Below are 18,409 nucleotides of genomic sequence, written 5' to 3'. Positions count from 1 at the left end.
TCTTGTTTCTCTAAGTCCCTATAGAAATAATACCATTTGGTTTCATCCAAAGTAGCTAAAAACTTCCCTATCTGATGAAATCTCTGGGTAGGTAGGAAAAGGCTTTCTAGATAGTGACAATTCATTTCCTGAATTAAAATGTCATTTAGCAACTATTTATTTGTATATCGGTTATTTATTTTTTATTGAGGCACGGTTGATTTACAATATTGTGTCAGTTTTGGCTGTACAGCATAACGAGTCAGTATTTTTGAAGATTATATTCCATTTTAGGTTATTACAACATATTCGGTATAATTCCCTGTGCTGTACAGTAACTTATCTATTACTGTTGCTTATCTATTTTATGTGTAGTAATTTGTATCTGTTGATCCCATACACTTAATTTGTCCTTCCACCCCTTTTTGGTAATGACAGGTTTGTTTTCTATGTCTGTGAGTCAGTTTCTGTTTTGTATAAACATTCATCTGTATTATTTTTAGATTCCACATATAAGTGATATGTAGTATTTGTCGTTCTCTGTCTGACTTACTTCACTAAGTATAATAGGTCTCTCCATGTTGCTGCCAATGACAATATTTCATTCTTTCTGTGGCTGAGTAATATTCCATTATATATATATATATATATATATATATATATAATATACACGGGTGTGTATTTATATGTGTGTGTGTGTGTGTATATATATATATAGAGAGAGAGAGAGTTGTGTTCATGTCTTGACTATTGTAAATAATGCTGCTGTGAACAACACAGGGGTGCATGTATCTATGTGATGTAGTGATTTTTGTTTTTTCTGGATATACACCAGACTGGAATTGCTGGATATATAGTAGCTCTATTTTTAGTTTTTTAAGGAACTCCATATGTTTTCCGTAGTGGCTACACAAATTTACATTCCACCAACAGTGTATGAGCTTCCCTTTTCTCCAACATTTGTTGATGACGGCCATTCTGACAGGTGTGAGGTGATACCTCATTCTGGTTTTGATTTGCATTTCTCTAATAATCAGTGACGTTGAGCATCTTTTCATGTGCCTGTTGGCCATCTGTATGTCTTCTCTGGAAAAATATCTATTTAAGTCTTCTCCCCGTTTTTTGATTGGACTTTTTTTTTTTTGGATATTGAGTTGTATCAGCTGTTTGTATATTTCAGATAATCACTCCTTATTGGTTGCATCATTTGCAAATATTTTCTCCCATCCCATAGGTTGTCTTTTCATTTTGTTGATGGTTTCCTTTGCAGTGCAAAACTTTTAATTAGGTACCCTTTGTTTATTTTTGCTTTTATTTCTTCTGCTTTGGGAGACTGATCCAAGAAAATATTGCTACAACTTATGTCAAAGAGCGTTTCACCTGTGTTCTCTTCTAGGAGTTGTTCGGTTTCATGTCTTACATTTAGGTCTTTAAACCATTTTGAGTGCATTTTTACATATGGTGTGAGTGAATATTCTAATTTTCATTGTTTTACATGTAGCTGTTCAGCTTTCCCAACACTACGTGCTGAAGAGACTGTTTTCTCCATTGTATATTCTTGCCTTCTCCATCATAGATTACTTGACCGTATAAATGTTTGGGTTTACTTCTGGTCTCTCTGTTCTGTTCCACTGATCTTCTTGTCTGTTTTTGTGCTAATACCATGCAGTTTTGATTACTGTAGCTTTGTAGTGTAGTCCGAAGTCTGGGAGGGTTATACCTCTAGCTTTGTTCTTTTTTCTCAGAATTGCTTTGGCAAATTGGGGTCTTTTGTGCTTCCATATAAATTTTATGATTATTTGCTCAAGTTCAGTGAAAAATGTCCTGGGTATTTTGATAGAGATTGCATTAAATATGTAGATTGTTTTCAGCAATATGGCCATTTTAATAATATTGATTCTTCTAAGCCAAAAGCATGGGATATCTTTCCATTTCTTTAAATCATCTTTGACTTCCTTCATTAATGTCTTATAGTTTTCAGCATATTGGTCTTTCACTTCCTTGGTTAAGTTTATTCCCAAGTATTTTTTTGATGTGATTTTATTTATTTTTTTTTACTTTTCTTTTTGATATTTCATTATTGGTGTACAGAAATGCAACAGATTTCTGTATATTAATTTTGTATCCTGCAACCTTGCTGAATTCATTTATTAGTTCTAATAGTTTTGGGGTGGAAACTTTAGGGTTCTCTATATAGAGTATCATGTCATCTGCAAATAGTGACAGTTTTACCTCTTCCCTTACAATTTGGATACCTTCTGTTTCTTTTTCTTGTCTAATTGCTGTGTCTAGGACTTCCAATGCTATATTAAATAGAAGCAGTGAGAGTGGGCATACTTGTCTTGCTCCAGATTTTAGTGGGAAGGCTTTCAGCTTTTCACCATGGAGTATTGTGTTGGCTGTGGGTATATCAGTTATTCAATCTAAAAATAAAATCCACATAAAAGTGATTTGAAAGCTTAGTGAGTTGATCAGATGGTTCATTAATTTGTTATTGAGGTCCCAGATCTCACCTTTTCCTTGGAATAACCCTAATTTTCATAGTCTTGCCAGCTGCACTCCACATCACAGAGGCAAAGAAAAAACAGAAGGCATTGCTATATTGCATGATGACTAATGGGCCATGTGAGAGTTTAAATTTGTTTTCTTCTCCAAAAGATTTGGAGCAGAATTTTTTCTAAAATTAAATTATGTCCCATATAAAATACAAAGATAACTGAGGTCTAGAAAAAAATCCCTTGGCTTATTAAGAAGTATGAAAAGAGTTCTTAGGGGTATTGAAAGGAATATTGGTTTTGGAAATTAAGGATTTGCTTGGAGTCCTGCCTTTACCATAACTAGTTACCTTACCTTCAGTAAAACTTTGGCATCTCTGAAGTCCATCATCTGAGAAACAGGATAATAATCCAACTCACAGTTATTGAAAAGATGAAAGCAACTTGTGTGTTGTAATGCATAAAAAAGTTATTTTTGTTTTCTGTTAGTAAACTCTTCCAAGTTAGATTCTCTTTTTTTTCCTGGACCCAAAATAACTGTAAGCTCACAATGAAATATGTTAATAGCTGAGGCTGTGCAATCTCAAAATAGTGATGGTATGTCTTTTTCATGTAGATAGCAACGTCTGCTCTATAGTGTTTGTCTTTTGGTCTTCTAAAAAAATATTGTATTTTCAATGTCAATTTTAGCAGGTATGGATTGAAAATAACCTCTCACAATAAACAGAAATGACTGACAATAAAATTAGCACGATTTCATCAGTTGGTACCATCCATGCAACTGACAGATCAGCTTCTATCACTTTGACAAATCCTTTACTTACTAGTTATTTCCATCTATAGCACACAAATGTTTAAATCATTCATTCAGAATCTTTCAAGTCGTGATTGTACAATGTTTACTTCAAGTTTTGGCTTTGATTAATAAATCACTCCCTTACCTCCGAGATCTTTTTTTTTTTTTTTTTTTTTTTGTGGTATGCGGGCCTCTCACTGTTGTGGCCTCTCCCGTTGCGGAGCACAGGCTCCGGACGCGCAGGCTCAGCGGCCATGGCTCACGGGCCCAGCCGCTCCGCGGCATGTGGGATCTTCCCCGACCGGGACACGAACCCGTGTACCCTGCATCGGCAGGCGGACTCTCAACCACTGCGCCACCAGGGAAGCCCCGAGATTTTATTTTTAAAAACCTTTCTTTCCTCCTAAAGGATGGTTTCCTGACCTATCAGATGGAACCATAACAAATTGCAAACTTTGACGCAATAAGTTAGGAATTTTTAATTGTAGCCCAACTTCAAAAACAAAGGCTGGCAAAGATCATTTTTCCTGATCTCAGTAAATTCTTGGATTTTTGAGCTCTAGAATGAACGGGAGACCCTTTCATCTTCAGCTGTTGAGGACACGTGCACTCAGGAAGGGACTAATGTGGCTTGTGGTTCTCTCTGGTTGTTTTTCTCGCCAGCAGCGCCTCTGAGCTCACTTAGACCTCCGAGAGTGGACACTGCTCCAGTGGTCTCATCTCCCTATCAAAGAAGAGATTCAGACAGATACTGTGGGCTCTGTGCAGCCTGGTTTAACAATCCTCTGATGGCCCAGCAGCATTATGATGGCAAGAAACACAAAAAGAATGCAGCAAGAGTTGCTTTGTTAGAACAGCTTGGGACAACTCTGGATACGGGGGAATTAAGAGGTAAGAGAAACTCTTCTTATTTCTGCCACAGAACTGGGCTTTCAGAGAAAGTGTTTTCATAAACTGGGATGATTCTTCCTATTGCTTTGCTTACTAAGGACAATTCTAGGATCCTCCAAAAGGAATAGAAGAAAAAGGAAATGAGCAGAAAACTAATTTTTTCCATCTCCTTTCTTTCAAAGTATTTGTGATTGCCATATTTTTATTGACTACATAGTAGTCAATACTATGTTCAGATCAAAACCACCCACTCATGAACCAGAGTTTTTCCTTCTGCTTTATCTTTAAACACCTTCTGGAATGAATGCTTTTGTACATGAGCAGTACAAGAGCAGATGCAAAAAAGGCCAAATGGTGTTATCTTAATTTTAAACTTTTGTGCTTTTATGAATTCAGCCAAAACAAAGCAATACATTGGCTCCATTTCATGGATTAAATTAAGCCCAAGGCCTTTTCGTGGGCATATCTAGGAAGCTGAGGTAAGACAGTGCTGTGGACCACTATAGAATCAATACCTGGCTCCTCCCATCCCCCATCTGTTAACCTATTTTCTGGGTTGATGGAAACCATGGAGCATTTTAAGTTCATGTGAGATTTTACAGAAGTTGCTGAGTGGAGACTTGGAATCATAGGGTGAGGATCAATCCTATGGATTCCTGAGGAAGCCACATACCATTCTGTGGAACCTAATAAAATATTTCATCAACAACAACCATTTAAACATTTTTTGATCACCTAAACCGTTTTGATCAACTGATGTTGGCAGTGTAGAAGTAGAAATGCATTTTCTCAGAAGAATAATTCTGCAAAGGGTGCTCTACTATACCTCAGATATTTTATGGTTTAGATATACTTTTAGAAGTTGGCCAGGAGATCGTCCATCATAATAGCTGTAATAACAAAGTTTACAAGTCAGTTCTGAGAATGCAACCTGGGTTTGAGCTGGGTTCGGTATGTAGAGCCTGCAATTCTTATTACCCTTACCAGGCTATGAGCCTCCAAGGGAAAATAACCTGGTATAATTCTAGACCAAATAAATGGGACAGAAGATCTTGCTGTGTGACCTGACAGGAGGGACAGGTCACTTCTGATTATGTTGGTTGGGGAAGACTTCCCCAAAGAAAAGGACTGGAGTTGGAACTAGAAAGGTGGGTGGTCTTTTAGCAGGTGAGAAGGTATCCCATGTGAGCAGAATCATATATGTTTAGGCAAAAGAGAGGAAAAGATAAGCTGTCGCTGGTGAATAAACAGATTATCACGGAAAAAGCCTATCATACAGCATAGATTTAGGACTGCAGGTCCATTAGGAGATCTATGGAGCTTGATGAGAGACTGATTTTTCCAAGATAATGATTAAAAACAGCAAATGAGAGCAAAGAGGAAAAACACTATTTTTGTGGAAGTTTTCTAGCTCTAGAGAAACAACATGGAGCTTAATATTTCAGTATGTTGGATAATCATGTTGCAAATGCTTTTGAATTGTTGGTACTATTGCTGTCTGCTGGGGAATTTCTTGTGTTCACAGTCTCTGTCTTGTTAAAAATACAGGAGGAGTATTTTTTAGCTGAAGGCCTCCCATGTCTCGCTGTTCCTGGCAGATAACAAGTCTGCTCCGCGACTCCTTCATGGCAGGCACTGAAGGAGAAAAATAGGGCTTTATTTATGTTTTGTGCCAGATATTATGACTCGTAGAAGAATTATTCCTAGAGCACATTCTTCTTGTCTGTTTTGAATTATCGGTGCTGCATCTTTTAGGTACAGCCATGTCTTAATGTCTTGGGAGTCTGGATTCTGTAACATTTGAGTGGTTTGTCTTTTATCCCAAAGACAAAAAAGGCTGCTCTTGGACTTGATAACTCAATGTGGTTCTGACTCAGCACATGAAACACGATTAGCATCGAACACAGCGTCCTTGAAACCGACCTTTTCACCCACCCCAGGTGACATCTTGATGTATATGTATTCAGGCATTAAATATTGCAAAAGTTTAGGGAATCAAGCAATGATGATAACCTAGCATGTTTTAAAACACACGGGCATGCGCGCGCGCGCTCACACACACACACACACACACACACACACACACACAGTCTTCTATTTCTGGAATGCTTCTAGTGCATGGTCGATCAATTAATAAAGGCAAAAATGCTAACCAGTAAATACAGGCATATCCATAACTTTTAAAAAACTGGTGTCAAGCAGCTGGAGGATGGCAGTGTCACAGGCTTCCTCTCCTTCTTAGCACTTCTCAGTTTTTAATTTTTTTATTTTATTTTATTTTTTTGGCCGTGAGGCACGTGGGATCTTAGTTCCCTGACCAGGGATTGAACCTGTGCCCCCTGCAGTGGAGGCATGGAGTCTTAACCACTGGACCGCCAGGGAAGTCCCAGCACTTCTCAGTAAAACCCTACATCATTTACCGGTTTATTATGGTTTTCCTGATTTCTCCCTACTCACCCTATAGACTGTTAGCAACTTGAAAGCAGGAATCTATGTCTGCTTTGCCCACTGATGTGTTCAAAAACACCTAGAACAGTGACAGACACAGAGTAGGTACTAAATAAAATTGCTGAATGAATGAATAAACAGAGAAAGCAGAATTTAAAAGTCACCTAAAATTCTGCATTTTTTAACATGGCAATACTTTTCATTTCCAAAAGGATCCTGATTGAATAATTTTTACAAGACATTATTTATGATTTTTTCTTCTAATTTAAAAAGACGATGTATATTTTATATATTGTGAAAAGCAGAGATATTAAGTGTTATATAGTTCACGGAGTGTAACCCACACTCCTACCAAGATCCATAACTTTTCCATCATGACGTCATTCCCACGGGCCCCATCCCAGTCAATCCTAACTTCCCATTCCAGGGAACCAATTTTCTTATTTCTTTCACCAAAATTTAGTTTTGCCTGCTCTAAAATTTCATATAATTGTCACAGAAAGTATGTATTTTTCTGTGTCTAGCTTCTCATATTGTTTTTTTTTTTTTTGGCGGTATGCGGGCCTCTCACTGTTGTGGCCTCTCCCGTTGCGGAGCACAGGCTCCGGACGCGCAGGCCCAGTGGCCATGGCTCACAGGCCCAGCCGCACTGCGGCATGTGGGATCCTCCCGGACCGGGGCATGAACCCGCACCCCCTGCATCGGCAGGCAGACTCTCAACCAGTGCGCCACCAGGGAAGCCCTCATATTGTTTTTGAAACGTATCCATTTGTTGCATAAAAAGCAGAGTAGCCCCTTGCTCTTTATCACGGAGTGGTTTTCTTCTAGACAGAAATCCCACAATATGTCTAGCCATTCTCCTCTTGACAGTTTTGGGGCTATTTTGAATAAGGCTTTCATGAACATTCTTTTTGTTGTTGTTGTTGACAGATGTTTTTACTTCTCTTGTTAAATACCTCAGAGTAGAATTGCTGGGTCATAGTCATAAGTTGGGTGTATTTTTAACTGAACAAGAAACTACCAAAATGTTTTCCAAAGTAGCTGCATTATCTTGCACACCCTAAAGCAACATATATGAATCCCATATCCTCACCAACGTTTGTTTTTATCAGTCTTTCAAATATTAGTCATTCTAGTGGGTGTAGGAGAGTATTTCATTATGGCTTTAATTTGTGTTTCCATGTAGACTAATCATGTCAAACACTTTAAAATGTTGGTCATTTGTATATCTTCCTTTGTGAAATGTCTGTTCCTGTCTTTTGCCTATTTAAAAAAACTGGTTGTCTGCCTCTTTATTTATTTAATTTTTTTAACATCTTTATTGGAGTATAATTGCTTTACAATGGTGTGTTAGTTTCTGCTGTATAACAAAGTGAATCAGCTATATGTATACATATATCCCCATATCTCCTCCCTCTTGCATCTCCCTCCCACCCTCCCTATCCCACCCCTCTAGGTGGTCACAAAGCACCGAGCTGATCTCCCTGTGCTATGTGGCTGCTTCCCACTAGCTATCTATTTTACATTAGGGAGTGTATATATATCCATGCCACTCTTTCACTTTGTCCCAGCTTTCCCTTCCCCTTCCTGGTATCCTCAAGTCCATTCTCTACGTCAGCATCTTTATTCCTGTCCTGCCCCTAGGTTTTTCAGAACGATTTCTTTTTTTTTTTTAGATTCCATATATATGTGTTAGCATACGGTATTTGTTTTTCTCTTTCTGACTTACTTCACTCTGTATGACAGACTCTAGGTCCATCCACCTCACTACAAATAACTCAATTTCATTTCTTTTTATGGCTGAGTAATATTCCATTGTATATATGTGCCACATCTTCTTTATCCATTCATCTGTTCATGGACACTTAACGTTGTTTCCATATCCTGGCTATTGTAAATAGAGCTGCAGTGGACATTGTGGTACATGACTCTTTTTGAATTATGGTTTTCTCAGGGTACATGCCCAGTAGTGGGATTGCTGGGTTATATGGTAGTTCTATTTTTAGTTTTTTAAGGAACCTCTATACTGTTCTCCACAGTGGCTGTATCAGTTTACATTCCCACCAATAGTGCAAGAGGGTTCCTTTTTCTCCACACCCTCCCCAGCATCTATTGTTTATAGATTTTTTGATGATGGCCATTCTGACTGGTGTGAGGTGATACCTCATTGTAGCTTTGATTTGCGTTTGTCTAATGATTAGTGATGTTGAGCATCCTTTCATGTGTTTGTTGGCAGTCTGTATATCTTCTCTGGAGAAATGTCTATTTAGGTCTTCTGCCCATTTTTGGATTGGGTTGTTTGTTTTTTTGATATTGAGCTGCATGAGCTGCTTGTAAATTTTGGAGATTTATCCTTTGTCAGTTGCTTCGTTTGCAAATATTTTCCCCCATTCTGAGGGCTGTCTTTTCGTCTTGTTGATGGTTTCCTTTGCTGTGCAAAAGCTTTTACGTTTCATTAGGTCCCATTTGTTTATTTTTATTTCCATTTCTCTAGGAGATGGATCAAAAAGGATCTTGCTGTGATTTATGTCATAGAGTGTTCTGCCTATGTTTTCCTCTAAGAGTTTTATAGTGTTTGGCCTTACATTTAGGTCTCTAATCCATTTTGAGTTTATTTTTGTGTATGGTGTTAAGGAGTGTTCTAATTTCATTCTTTTACATGTAGCTGTCCAGTTTTCCCAGCACCTCTTATTGAAGAGGCTGTCTTTTCTCCATTGTATACTCTTGCCTCCTTTATCAAAGATAAGGTGACCATATGTGCTTGGGTTTATCTCTGGGCTTTCTATCCTGTTCCGTTGATCTATATTTCTGTTTTTGTGTCAGTACCATACTTCATTGTTGAGTAGTAGGTAGAAGGTTTTCATATATTATAAATACAAATCCTTTGTCAGGTGTACCCACTGTGAATATTTTCTCCTACACTATGACTTGGCTCTTCACTTTCTTAAGTAATGTCTGGTAAGCAGACACTATTGAATTATCAAAGTATAATTTCTCTTTATTTTCTTTCATAATCATTGCTTTTTGTGTCCCATCTAAACAGTCTTTGCCTACACTCATGATCAAAGGTAATCTTGTATATTTTCTTCTACAAGTTTCATAATTTTAGCTTTTACATCTAGAATTATGATGTATCTCAAATTAATTTTTGTGTATGGTGTGAGGAAGGGTTGACATTCATTTTGATTTTAGATAGTTACCCAGTTGTTGCAGCAGATTTGTTGAAATTATTATTTTTTTCCTCGTTGGATTTTCTTGGCGCCTCTTTTGAACATCTATTGATTGTGTGTGAGTCTATTTCTGTACAATCTATTGTGTTCCATTGACTTATTTGTCTATCTTTATGCCAGCACCACACTGTACTTATTTATAGCATTAGAGAACTTTTGATATCAGGTAGTGCAAGTTCTCCAGCTTTGCTCTTTTCTCTCAAGATTGTTTGGCTGTTCTAAATCCTTCACATTTCTATATAAATGTTAGAATCAGTTTTTCAGTCTCTACGTAGAAAGTTTGGTGGAATACTGAATGGGACTTCGTTTAATCTATAGATCAATTTGGGGAGATTTATTTAAATGACTCACAATGTTGAATCTTGCAATCCATGAACGCCATATATCTCCCTATTTACTTCTTTCTTTAAGTTTTATCAGCACTGTCTCGTAGTTTTCCATGTAAAGATTTTACACATTATGAGTTGAATGTATCCTTGAGTACTTTGTGCTCTTTAACACTATTATAAATTTTATATATATATATATTTTATATTTTTATATATATTTTATAATTTTATATATATATATATATATATATATATTTTTTTTTGCGTTACGCGGGCCTCTCACTGTTGTGGCCTCTCCCCTTGCGGAACACAGGCTCTGGACACACAGGCTCAGTGGCCATGGCTCACAGGCCCAGCCGCTCCGCAGCATGTGGGATCTTCCCGGACCGGGGCACAAACCCGTGTCCCCTGCATCGGCAGGCAGACTCTCAACCACTGCGCCAGCAGGGAAGCCCTAAATTATATTTTTTGAAATTTCATTTTTATGTGTTTCTTACTGACATATAGAAAATACAATTAATTTTTATACATTGACCTTGATTCCTGTGACCTACACATAACTTTCTACCTATTATTTGTATATAATTTAATAGCACAAAAAAACCTTGTACCTTTTGTATTTTTTTGGTATCCACACTATTTAGTCATTGGAAACTCTACAGAACCGTATTAGCTTTCTGGCCTTCCTTTGCTTCAAGTGGCAAATCAAATTTTTAAAAAGGAAATTATTCTTGTAGATTAACAAGGGATTTTAAATGAGATTGGCCTAAATAGTTATTAATATGAATAACCTGGTTACTGACTCAAGTTTAGTGATATTTGTTCCAGAAAGTAGATGACATCTGTCTCTACTTCCAACTTTTAGCTTAATAAGAAAAACGGCCACCTCTTTCTGAACATGGAGTCCAATGTAGAAAGCAAAGGAAGTTATTGAATTATAGAATTATAAATTCCAATGGACAGAAAGTGCTTTAGAGGTTTTCTTTGTAGTTCAATTTCTTCTTGCTAGCATAAAACACAGATATAAGGCAATTTCTTATGTAGAGACAGGGAGAGTATAAATTATGAATTTAGAGCTCAGTGAAAATAGAATATTCATTTTGCAGACATTTATTATTTATTCTTTTAAAAGTGTTAGGATGAGAAAATGCAGAGTTATTTCGTTGTTTCGGAGGAAACGAAAACAGAGCAAAAGAATTCATTTGAAAATTTCATGATGTTTCTGAGCATCAGATGCAGACAGTGCTGGAAAGGACATCGAACATCATGAATTATGCCCCTTGTTTTTGCAGAGCAGGGTTCTGGGGCCCAGAGAAGTGGGGTAACTGTCCCCTTCTAAGTTATGGCTCCGGATCGGAGGTGCGTCCATTTCCAATGACTCCTCGTTGACTAGCTAGAACTCTGATGATTAACTCTTTTGTTTCAAAACAGTTAAGTTTGGGAACTTACGTATATTTTAGTATTAAACTCTCTTTGAATTCAAGTATAGAATGGGCACAGTTCAACTCTCAGCTTTCTGGGAATGAATGATTTACAGGGTACATCCTATATTTTAATAAAAGAGTTTTCTCCACCTTCGTGACTCCATCTCAGTTAGAGAGAATCTAGAAAAGGCAAAGAAATCATATTCACTTTTCCCAGGGGCCTGGGATTGAGAAGCAAAATTCTGTGAAGAGAAAGCTATTTCTAGAGAGGCTGCTAGAATTGATGACTCCCTCTGTAATGCAGCTTCTGCCTTTATTGGAGGGAATGGGGAATCATTTCCAGGGGTTACAGGAAGCTTACCTAGGACTTCAAATCATAAAAGTGGTATGTGAGTGAGAATGAGAAGACTTTCCTCAAAACAGGCAGAACACTGGAGTGAGAGAGATTTACTTTTTGAATTATTTCTGCTGTGGACTTTCAGATGATCATGGGTTCCTCTTAATATTAGTTTGGCCTTTGCCCACGTGGCAGGCAGTAGACAGCTCCGTCATATCATTCAGTGACCCTCCTCCACCTTCAGGTCACTAAGGTACCTGTGCAGGGGACTTGGGCACTGGGGCTTCTCCAAGACCAGGAAAGGAAAGGCAGTCTAGGTTAAAAAATGAACAGTTTCCAAAGGCAACAGGTGCAACTATTGCTGTGCAACAATCACCTCAAAATTTAGTGGCTTAAAACATGGTAAACATTTATTATCTCTCAAAGTTTCCAGGGAGGAATTGGGGAGTGGCTTGGCTAGGTGATTCTGGCTTGAGGTTTCTTATCACTTTGCACCTGAGATGTCAGCCTGAGCTGCAGTTCTACTTCTAAAGGTGGCTCATTCCATTCTGGAAAACAGAGTCGTGGTTGCCGGTCATTGGCGGTGAGGGGAAGAGGTTGACTGCAGTGGGGCCGTAAGAGGGCATCTGGGGGTTGTGGAACTTGTCTGGACCCTGATATGGCTTCCTGGCTGTATGTGTTTGTTTGTCAAAACTCACATAACAGTATCCAAGGAGAGAGTGGGGAGAGTGGCATGTCAATTTCAAGAGCCAAATAAAAGAAGAAAGAAAATGTGAGCCACTCATATGTTGGCAGGAGGCCTCTGTTTTTCTCCTCGTGGGCCTCTCCCAGGAGTTTTGAAGGTGCTTGTGCTGTGGCCCTGGCTTCCTACAGAGCCTCGGGTGAAAGCCATCTTTTCTAGGGTGCTCCAAGGTCACATGGCCTCGCTTCCATCACCTTCTGTTGGTTAGAAGTCAATGCCAGTCCCTATTCGAGGGGTGGTTGGGAATTCAACTCCACCTTTGAAGAGGGGACTACCAGAGAACACGTGGACATTTTTAAACCACCACAATCAGAATGCAGGTGGACACCCGACCTATGTGACAAATACTGTGCTGTCATACCCTTTGTAGACTTTGGAGTGGAAAACATCTCATCCACAGGAGGCATTAATATATGCAATAACCACAAGTCAAGGATTTCATTTTAAAAATCTGATCGAGGTTTCTGCCTATTCTCATGAGGACCAGGTCAACAGAAAATAATTTCTCTGAGATCCTCTGCCCAAGAATTGATGGATGTGACAGCGGGAATCAGCAAAGACAGGGCACACTTTCCCAGCTGAAGGTTGCTTGAGAATCTCCATTTGAGTTTTCAACAATCCTTCCGTCATCCGACAACCATTTTCCCTTAGGACATGGCCACTCCAATACGCTTGGGGATTCCAGAGTTTTGGGGAGCAAATTAATTGGAGTTAACAGTTTGCTCGTGGGCTCCTAATCTCCCTGTGAGATGATAGAAACAGAAATTCTGATCAGGTGACTCGAGGTCAAGATTTTAGAAACAAAGCTTGTTATGTGTTGATTGATTTCCTCTTTGATGCCTTCTTTGATTTTTTTCATTTATTTTCCACTTCATTCCACTAACATTGAGCTCCTATCTGGTACCAAGCACAAAGTGCTGGAGATTCTACAGTGAATGAGAAGAGAAGGTTCCTATTGAGAAGAAGCAGGAAATAAACAAGCAAAATACATTTAGCCTGTGACAAGTGCTAATGGGAGGTGTGTTCCTTTAAATGGGAAAGTTAGTGACAACCACTCAGAGAAGCTGACATTTTGAACTGTGACCTGAAGGCTCCTGACACGAAGCACCTGCCCCTTCAAGCAGAGGTGCTGGCAGGTGCAAAGGCCCTGTGGTGGGCAGAGGGCCTGAAGCTAATGAGAGGAGAGGGGTAAAAAGTGAGATTGTGACCTAGATGAGGTCACACTGCATAGATCCAAATACGTCATGGGAAGAAGTTGTGATTTATTCTAAGTGCACCCAGGTGTTTGCATCTCATTTTATTTGTGAATCCAAATGTTCCACCTTTTCTCTACTTTAGGGCTTAGTTCATTTCCATTCCGGGTCACCGGCTCTTTCCTCTCTCCAAGAGCAGGTCCTGCTTCTGTCATTCCTGGAGACGCACCCTTTACCTGCTTCCTTTGTTCAGGGCTACATTTCTCAAATCACAAGCAGGTTTTTCGGGTAGCAGCCCTTTCTGGCCGGAGGTCCATCATTCATTCATGGTTTTCAGGACTAAGAAAAAGCTCTGGAGTTCCTTTAGTATGAAAGTCCTACTGACCAAGGTCTCTTTAATAGTTTTTGGGGGGGGGCATGGGGGGAGAACCGAAATTTCTTGACAGTCTTGGGGAGGAAACCAAGCTCGGGAGGAGCATGCTGGTTTCTGGAAAAGAGCAGGGGAGTTAGAAGGAGATGCATGAGGTGCATCCAGGCATGTTTGGGCAGCTTATTCACAGGAAAATGGACCTAACAAATCCCCATTGAAGTCTTCATTTCAGAACAGAGGATTCTGGCCACTGATTGAGCCTTGTTTAAATGGGCAAGTAAAAGAGCCCTGTGAAGGTGACAGTGGGCGTGGGAATGGAGGTGGAACTCCCAGATGGTGCGATCAGAGGCGTCAGGTGAACCTTGAAGGACACTGGAAGATGTGCAGGTCAGGCAGCTGAGTGGGACCGCACTGCCGGCTGAGGACGGACCCCACGCAAAGGCCTGCGAGCTGGAGGGACAGCAGCGCCTCCTGGGGGAACTGTGTGGGATGGCTGGAGCTTAAGGCCACTTTGGGGGAAAATGGGAGAAGCACCTCGAGAAACAGTCAGATCATGGCGCCGGTTGAATACTTCCAACTGAACCCTGAAGGTTATGGGGAGTAACTTAAAGATTTTTGGCAGGAAAGTTACGTGTTGATATTTGTATTTTTGAAAGAGACGTCTACAGACAGCAGTGTGGAGCCTGGATTAGGAGGGAACTGGATGGGAGGCAGGGAGATTCATTGGGAGGCTACTAATTTAATCCAGTGAGAAATTATGCCAACTTGAGCCAAAGAAAGTAGTAGCAGCAGGAATATCAGTAAAGGGACGAAATGAGGAACAAATTGGATGTGAATTCAACAGAATTTGGTGGACAGTTGGTCCTCCAGAGCCCTTGACAGCTGCGCCTTCCATGTACAGGCAGGACCTGCCCATGATTGACTCTCAACTGCGTACCCAGATACCGTCAGAACCTTCTGCTGAAGCGTGAATCCCAGGGCTGGGCATTTGGTGTTATCTGTCCTGATACTTTTAACCCAGTCGTGGTCTTGTCAAAGTTTCTGGAAGGCAGGGTCCATACCTTCTTATTCTTTGTATCTCCTACGGGATGTAGAACAACGTATCATTGATGGAAGGTCCTGAAAGGATGCCTAGAATCTGAGTGGTCTCACTCCTGTTAACCAGCTCCAGGTTTTCTGGTGCGCTCAGAATTATGGGTCTCAAACGGATGATTGAACATTTCCCAGTGCTGAATACTTGATAAGAAATTACTATGTCAAGTATTTTTATTCCATTTAATAAGTTAAAACAAAAGCCTTAGTTCATTCCTTATAGGAATATTTTCAATCTCTGAAAGCTGTATGTATTTTATCTAGTTGAGGATCAGCAGAAAATAGGACCTTTAAGCAGGTATGATAACTATAGAACAATTGAATGGTAGGGGAAGAGGTACCAGAAGAAAATGCTCAGCTTAGCTTATACCTGGTCCTTTTTGCATTATTATTTTTAATGTGTTTTGACACGTCACCTGTTGCATCTAGACTTGCTCTGTTGTCCAGAGCCCATGTTTTGGGTTAGATAATTAAACTGCTTAAATGGCTCATGTTCCTGTCATATTATTGGAATGGGAAAATAGGGTGATATGGAAGAGATCATTTTCATTCATTCATTCATTCACTCACTCACTCATAGTTACTAAGTATCTATTAGGTACCAGGCTCTGTGCCAGAAGATTTACTTCATATTGAAATGTGTGTGACTCATCATCCAATCTCAAAGCTTTTAAAGTCTTGAGAAGAGCAGGGAGAGCAAAATAATACATTTATTGAAATAAATATAACACAAAATATGAAAAAATAAAATCAGAGCTTAAAAGCCACTCCAGCATGATGCTTTGGGAATTGAAAATAGGGAAACAATGACTTCCAACCTGGAGTTAGCATCAGGACACATGGAAACTGATGACCGGTTTCTTTAGAGCAGAGGAGGCAGCATGACTAAAAGTGTAGAGAGATGGCAGAAGCATGAGCACGATTAACAATCCAGTTCACTGGAGTCAGTGAGATAAAACTGAGAAAACAGATCGGAACCAAATTATCAATAGCCTTACATGTCAGGCAAAGCTGAACTTTATTTGATAGCCACTGACATCGTTTGTTTTTTGGGTTTTTTTTCTCGAGTAGGATGATGGCCGGTCTTATCTGTGCTTTCGGGGGATAACTCTGTGATGGATTGTAATGGGGGGATTCAGGAGGCCAGGAGACTGGATAGAATTGATGCAGAGGCCTGTGTGAAGGCCTGGAGGGGCCCAAGGTCCAGCAGGGGGAGGGAAGAAATGGGACCAGTGAAAGATACACGTATTTCTCTTTGCTCTGTTCAGCAGACTTCCCCACGTCAGCCAAATGAAAAGAAGTCAGAGCATTAGAATTCTCAAAGACACCTTGGCGAGGCCTTGGGAACACTCATAGGAAAAATAGAAATGTAATGAGTGATATGGGTAATGACAAATTTCTGTTCACTCTCAAATCCAACAAGAAATGTAGTTGATGAACATTCATGGCAGTCTGTTTACATCCCGTAGGGCCATTCTTTCTTCAGCCGAGACAGATTCTGGTCCATTATTGCTTTTCATGAAGCTAATGAATGGAGCACTGTCTGAAGAAGCTGGGTTAACTCTTCATCATCACTGACTGGGCTCCAGAAGGGATGAGCTCGGCTTTTCAAACAGAATCATTCTGTCTCCATGTACGCGTTGTGGGCAAACTCATCAAACAGAGAACTACAAAGCCACTTGGACTTCTAATTTCAGAGTGGGCTAATACATTGGAAACAGCCTTAAATTTGACACATGGAGACAGTGTCCTTGGTTTTGAGATGCTGACCAAGAAAAGGGCAAAAGCAACGTCAAAACACACCCACCAAAAATCCAGGTTACTTAAGTGTTCTTTAGTTGCCAATTTTGGCTACACTGAGGAAGCTGACAGTATCATGTGAAGATGCTTTCCTTCCTCAGTGCTCTAAGGCTTCTCCTCAGTATTGATCGAAGGTCTCTATTGTTTAGTTTAAGCTCCAAAAACAGAGATCGTATTTTACAAGAGCTCAGCACGGTGTTTTCCTAAGGTTCTGGGAACACACATCTGCCGTGCTGGCTCTTAAAGAGCTGCGGGCTTTGGTAGTGGCTCTGTTAGTTGGGCTTTGTATTCAACAAAATAAGGGATGCTTTGGGAAAAGATGCAAAATCAGGAGAAACCTGTCTTTTAACAAGTGGGAAACTTTTCTTTGTTTCCAAAATTATAGCTTTAACTGCACGCAAAAGAGTAATCATAAGTCAATTTTTTTCAAAGCTGCTACCGATAGACCTAATTTTCTGCAATAGATGGAATTCTATAAAGTGGATTGTGAACTGAGATTAAGGTATACAAATGTCAGATTTACTCAAAGGAGAGCCCACTGACGGATGTTTTTGTTCACTATCTTATTTTGACTAATATTTAATGGGCACTTAGCGTATAACAAGCATTGTGATAAACCCTGGGGTATAAAGATGGCATTGCCCTGAAATATAAAAGACATTCTTCCATCTTCAAGAAGTCCACAGCAATATTTTGAAAAGTTGTTTACCTGAAAATCTCTGGTGTATCCTGCATACATAAACGTATAGAGATACAGGAAGGAAAACACACCCACAAAAGCGTAGTGCGTTCTACACGTTCGATCTATTTTTCAAACAGCTTCTGCTACCGGCAATTATCATCTCATGTGAACAGTTCCCCAAGAAACTGGGGATTTTATAGTTGACGTTGATGTAAGGGAAGAAGCATTAGGCACCCTGGTAAATTGTGTCTGGAACCTTTGTGTGGCTATATGCCCAGGGTGGAAACTGCTACATGCAAGTGGAGACAGTCAATCCTATCGATGCTTTGCTCTAATGGAATCACTTGAAAGAAAGATCTCTTCATTTATTCATCCACTGGTTGGTCAATGAATCCTCATTAGGTGATTATTATGTTTGTGTTATTTGTTATCATGCTGGATATTGGGATGCAGTAATGAACAAGACACAGTCATTGACTTCCGGAAATTTCCACACTTAATAGGAAAAGCAAGCATTTTAACATTATTTTAAAAATGTATTTAAAATTCCCAAACGATTTACATGTCCTTACTGTATGAAATGGGAAAATTTTCCTTAAAA

The 18,409-nt window shown here is 39.5% G+C and overlaps 1 protein-coding gene across 1 annotated transcript in view; it reads left to right on the top strand.

The window, feature by feature from the left end:
• The window catches only part of ZMAT4 (zinc finger matrin-type 4), a gene marked incomplete at both ends in the record, with an annotated part of 210,903 nt that overhangs the window by 134,643 nt on the left and 57,851 nt on the right, over positions 1-18,409 (top strand). Inside the window, one exon of the mRNA XM_082680495.1 lies at positions 3,934-4,161. Within this exon, the coding sequence (XP_082536621.1) occupies positions 3,934-4,161 (228 nt within the window). The remainder of the gene's footprint in view (positions 1-3,933; positions 4,162-18,409) is intronic.

The sequence above is a fragment of the Grampus griseus genome, assembly GCF_964374135.1.
Source record: "Grampus griseus genome assembly, chromosome: 21".
Lineage (NCBI taxonomy): Eukaryota > Metazoa > Chordata > Mammalia > Artiodactyla > Delphinidae > Grampus > Grampus griseus.
The sequence above is the reverse complement of the archived record's forward strand: the minus strand, read 5'-3'. Positions and strand labels throughout refer to the sequence as shown.